General features: G+C 48.3%; 2 protein-coding genes across 2 annotated transcripts in view; one reads left to right on the top strand and one right to left on the bottom strand.

Annotated features, from left to right (window-relative positions):
- Positions 1 to 1,412, top strand: part of Pmar_PMAR006016 (type v p-type ATPase isoform, putative) — a gene marked incomplete at both ends in the record, with an annotated part of 2,319 nt that extends 907 nt beyond the window's left edge. Inside the window, one exon of the mRNA XM_002774389.1 lies at positions 124 to 1,412. Within this exon, the coding sequence (XP_002774435.1) occupies positions 124 to 1,412 (1,289 nt within the window). The remainder of the gene's footprint in view (positions 1 to 123) is intronic.
- A 2,246-nt stretch (positions 1,413 to 3,658) lies between these two features.
- Pmar_PMAR006015 (flap exonuclease, putative) overlaps positions 3,659 to 5,203 on the bottom strand; it is a gene marked incomplete at both ends in the record, with an annotated part of 3,359 nt that continues 1,814 nt past the window's right edge. The window contains 8 exons of the mRNA XM_002774388.1: positions 3,659 to 3,735; positions 3,899 to 4,029; positions 4,107 to 4,240; positions 4,287 to 4,405; positions 4,560 to 4,674; positions 4,726 to 4,818; positions 4,892 to 4,998; positions 5,050 to 5,133. Coding sequence (XP_002774434.1) covers positions 3,659 to 3,735; positions 3,899 to 4,029; positions 4,107 to 4,240; positions 4,287 to 4,405; positions 4,560 to 4,674; positions 4,726 to 4,818; positions 4,892 to 4,998; positions 5,050 to 5,133 — 860 coding nt within the window. The remainder of the gene's footprint in view (positions 3,736 to 3,898; positions 4,030 to 4,106; positions 4,241 to 4,286; positions 4,406 to 4,559; positions 4,675 to 4,725; positions 4,819 to 4,891; positions 4,999 to 5,049; positions 5,134 to 5,203) is intronic.

The raw sequence follows: 5,203 nt of genomic DNA, 5'->3' as shown, positions 1-5,203 counted from the left end.
TGGTATAATTGGGAAAAGCAAAAATGGACGACTTTTATAGGAGACTATGATGAGGAAATGGATAAGCTCCTTTGGGTTGACACTGAGACGAACGAGCCTGCTGTGATGTGGAGGCCGGGGTAGACCAACTGGCAGTAACAGGATCTGCGTGGAAGTATTTGGCTAGGAACTCTGATGAGCTCGATAAGCTTTGGAAAGATATTTTGGTGTTCGCCCGTATGAAGCCTGAGGACAAGGTGAACGTGACGAAGTATCTTCAATCTCGTAAGCTGGTTGTTGGTATGTGCGGTGATGGTGGTAATGACTGTGGTGCTCTCCGTGCTGCTCATGCTGGCATGGCTTTATCTGAGGCGGAGGCATCTATGGTATCACCATTCAGTTCAGGTCGTGATGGTCGCTCCCTCTTCACAGTTGTTGATATGATTCGTGAAGGTCGTGCGTGTCTTGCCACCAACATCGCGACTCACTCTTTCTTCATCGTATATGCGTTCATTCTCACTACTTCTCGAATTGTCGGTACTATCATAGGGAATCAAGTTCCAGGGGAATGGTTCTGGATATCCCAAGATGTCCTCATCAGCGTCATCATGGTGTGGACGATGACTCTGTCGGGTCCGGCAGCAAAACTCGGCGACTATCGCCCTAGTGGATCTCTCCTTGGTTGGAGAACCATTCTAATGTGTACTGTCCCTATCATCACTTTTTTCCTCACCCAAATTGTGGCACTTGCTTTCCTGTGGTCACCTTCTAACAGTGAGTGGTATAGCCGTGTTAACACTCTCGACCTCCAAGTGCCGCCACAAGAGTGGGCGAAAAAAGGTGACAATTACGATATGCCCGTCCAAGTCATCCTCTTGCTTACGACACTCAGCACACACGCCTACGTTTCCTCATATGGAGGAGCTTTCAGAAGGAGTGTACTCAGGAACTGGGCTCTGAATGTGATGTACATAATCGTCAACGTCTTGCTCTTCAGTCTACTTTGGGTTCAGCCAGGAGATCTCCCCTGTGTGTTCCGCATCAACTGCGACACATGTGCCTCTCTTGAAACAGCTGGTCTGCCTATCATCGAACAATACTCAGTGGGATCGGTTGGTGGTTGTTTCCTGGGCCCCCAGATCCATAAATATCAACAAGCAGTTCCTGAGCTTAGCAGTTGGTCTCCGCTACCCCAGGATGACTGCCGGCCCACCGGTCCGGGCTCCGATGTCGCTTTGCAACGCTATCCTTGGGATTCTCCAGCGATCTCCACGCTGGGATATTCTGGGCCCAACAATGTCTATCCAGTGTCATTCCGGGTTGTTATGACGGTAATCCTAGTTTTTTACATCATGATTCAACCACTGATGTTTGGTTTCGGGTTCTCTGGCTCGTATTGGATTAAGTTGTTGACTAGATTCGGAGCTGTGTAGGGACTTGATGCTGTTCGAGTGCTTGAACTGTTATCATTTTCGTCCGTAACTGTTATAGTCTCATCCATGCCACTTGAACAATTACTGTATTTCTTTTAAGTATTACCACGCTTCAATTATCGACATATTTCATAACCTTCGTATGGAATGCGAGCGTGAGTAGTCTGCTCTTGGGGTTGTTATCAGAGCCCTAAAGCCCATTCAGTAGTACTCGTTTCTATGAGCATATAGAATGTGTTGGGTAGGTAGTTAGTTAGTTGAGAGACGGCCGAATTACAACGGAATATGGTCGAAGTCCAAGGAGGTCTTTCAGACACCTCTATCCAACTCTCGGAGCATTAGGCATCCATTCCATGGGGGTTTTTCTCCTCGAGCACGATACGACCATAAAAAAACCCATAGACGCTGGGGATGGGAGAGGTATTGACCAGACCTCAAACCTGAAGTCCGAAAGCCGAGGTCTGGGTTCGGCAATACTGACCAGAGGATGAGTTAGCGAGCTGATATGAATAAGCTACCCGAGCATTAGTCACAGAGTCAAGTGCCTCATCTCTAGTTCCCCAGTATCAAGGGTAATGAGAAAAGAAAGTCCTTAAGCAACGCATAACCGTGCATAACATTAATAATGACATACACCACGTTGCGTTTCGAAATTATTCTGTCCAAACCTTCTTCAACCACCTCTTGTTTTGATGATCGATCAAGTCCAACGCTATTGTTCTATCGAAAATGATGCCGTTGAGATACCACTCCGAAGCATGTCCAGTACTCCCATTCCCTCACGTGTAGGTTTCTTGGCAAAGAACGCGATTCCATCGATTCATCCCTTGACCTTCTCCATTTATTGTGCTACTTCCTTATCTATGATGGCTTTGCAGCACGCTGTCCCGATCAGTTTCCAATCCGCGGTTCCCCGTCGCACCGAATGGCATTCCGGGAATGCAACCTACCTCGTCAATCAAGCACAAAGTCCCGAGCACTGCACTTGAGTTACCCCACCCGGACTGAAGTGCTTACCTGGGCTATGATCAGGCGATACTCGACCACAGAAAAATCATACCCGAAATCTCTAGCAGGTTGATTGGATCACCCCCACCTATTTTGTCATGGCAGTCTGCGTGATCCGACCACCTCTATGATAGAAAGCCGTAATTAAAGCGTCTATTGGTCTTTTCCCCAACCTGATATGGCATTCCTGAAGGGTATTTGGTCTTTAGTAACAGGCTGTTACTTCTGCAAACACAGGCCCGATCGCAGCTTCCCACCCAAAACTCGTCAACTCAACTCGTCCCGCCCAGCTGACTTCATCTGTGGCCATTGGACGGTCATCCTCATACAGCTGAGTATTGCCCGTCAAGATACAGACATCAGAAACCACCGGGTGGCAAAGGTTGGGCAAATTGAGCCAGCACGCTCAGTGTCGCTCACCAGCAACTGGTGGATGATAAAGTTAAGTGTCACTGAACCTCACAAATCGGACCGGTAGCAACAACAGCAAACAAACGAGACACACAGGCTGGAGTATAGCTCAGAGTAAATAGCTTCACGAGCGAGCGCATCACGGACCTGTGTTTGCACCACTCTACAATCCACCAGCTTCGTGTAGGGTAACATCCAACGCCGTGGTGACCACGGCGTGGTCCCTCGAGGATCATTGGCAATATCTGACGTGTCAAACTCGTACCAAGCGAGCATTCCCGTATGAACTTTCCCTCGCTTCCACGGTTTCTGATATATACATATCATGGAATCGGGGGATGATCTCGTGTGGGATCTCAAGTACTTACAAATCGGTCTAACTTAGGTCCTTACTTCGGAACGGGACATACGAATGGGCAGCCAAATGAGGAGGGGTCGCACGCCTACGGGGTCCTAGTTTAGCACTGAGGAGCATCGGTGAGAGATGTGCTGAGAGTGCCCACGAAGGGCTCCGTACCAGAAATGCTTCCCTCAGTCAACTTGGCTCATTTAGTGGATCCTCGTTCTTTGGAGCTAACTCCTGCGATGACTTTTCCTACCGAAGTACTTTCAGCGAGTTGAGATCTGTATGTCCCGTGCACGCATGCACAATGTGATATCAAACACTATTCTAATCGCTAGGTTAACGTCCCTAGAGATCAGCATTCATCTACTCCAACTTCCCACGCAACACACCACCACGAAGCCTTGGATACTCGTCGCTAATTATGAATCTCACCATCATTTAAACTTCATTGAATGAATAATCTGCCCATCTCGGTTTCTCCTTATTTCTTCACCTTCTTCGCTGCCGATCCCTTCATCGACACGCTGCTTCTCTTCCTACCACCAGTACTCGCGCCATCTGAATACGACGACATCAACAACCTCTCCACATCTCGAGTGAGCTCTTGCTTGCAAACCTCCCTGTGGTTAGCCAGGAAGCGGGTCCCCGGCGGAAAGTCAAATTCCATAGGAGATTTGTCAGGCGCCCGAGGATGAAACAACTAAGATTAATCGAGAGCTACTTTTTCTAGTTTCTTTCTTGAACGGATCGAATTTATCCTCCTTCTTTATCGCAGGTTTCGTAGTCTTGAAAAAGGTGTCCAACCGCATCTGCGTCTTCGCCTGTTTGCACTTCTTCAGCCTACTAATGTACCTAAGTATAAGAACCGTCACGACGACGAACATAAAAAAACGACATGACCGGGGTTCGAACCGGCGTCCTCTTCCTACTTCTCCACTCGATCTTCAGAGAACTGATTATCATCCACTAGGAACTTCTTCAGTCCTTCATAATCCGGCACCGGCCAATTCAAGTTCATATTCTCCCTCTCCACTGCAGGGGCATCGAGAAAATACTCTCTAACCTGCCAGGGCGCGCGCTAAATTCATCCATAATTTTTCAAATTCGACCGTCTTATAATCTCCTGCAGCCCAACTCTCTGGCACTGCGAACTTGGTCTTATCAATATGGTCAAGAACGCCCTCAATGCTCTTGTGCTCTACAATCAGCTTGAACGCGTTGTTAGGACCTACGAAAAAGTCGCGCGCCACGAAATTCCTCACCAAATCCATTAAGTACGCGCTCAACTTGGCACGATGCCGACATTTTCAAATACCCCAATGTTTTCGGACATAAAAAACAGTGTCGGGTTTTCGTGTCACCAAAAAAAACCTCCCCCTCACCGATGCCTCTGATAGTCTCCAGATAATCGCACCCGCACATGATGCAGAAATCAATGAACTGATCCATGCTGACGTCCAATTGCTCAAGTACAGTCGAAAGCGACATCTCATACACCTACAAACAAAAACTGCTTCGCTCCGCTAAGATGTATGAGGAGGTCTTCACCGGCTTAGTAGTTTTCCCAGCAGAACCTTGCTGGCCACTACCCAGCGTGTTGAACAGGTTCTTGATTTGGACGGGCGAGCCGAAAGTGAGAACCTATCAGCCGAGAGAGCATTCCATACCACTCCTCCGACAACTCCTAAGCGAGCCAGAGAGCCTCCTCACTTACGTCCATGTCGTCAGTGACAGCTCCATAGCACTTACCATACCTCACCAAAGCCGCACACGTCGCCTCGGCCTCCTCAGGGGCCTCGATAATACAGCATCCCATCATCGCTGACAAGGTGACCAGTGTGAAACGAGGAGCATCGCTCCGCTAGTTAATACTCAGCAACTTTTTCACGTCAGCATTCATCTGGAGTGTCACTCGCGTAGATCGATGGGCAGCTTTTCTGATGCCCTCGTCATCACCTGTAAGAGTATCTTCAGGTTTGCCGATTCAAGATACGAATTTAGGTCCAATGAATAACACATGCATGAT

The sequence above is a fragment of the Perkinsus marinus genome, assembly GCF_000006405.1.
Source record: "Perkinsus marinus ATCC 50983 genomic scaffold scf_1104296958234, whole genome shotgun sequence".
Classification (NCBI taxonomy): domain Eukaryota; phylum Perkinsozoa; order Perkinsida; family Perkinsidae; genus Perkinsus; species Perkinsus marinus.
The sequence above is the reverse complement of the archived record's forward strand: the minus strand, read 5'-3'. Positions and strand labels throughout refer to the sequence as shown.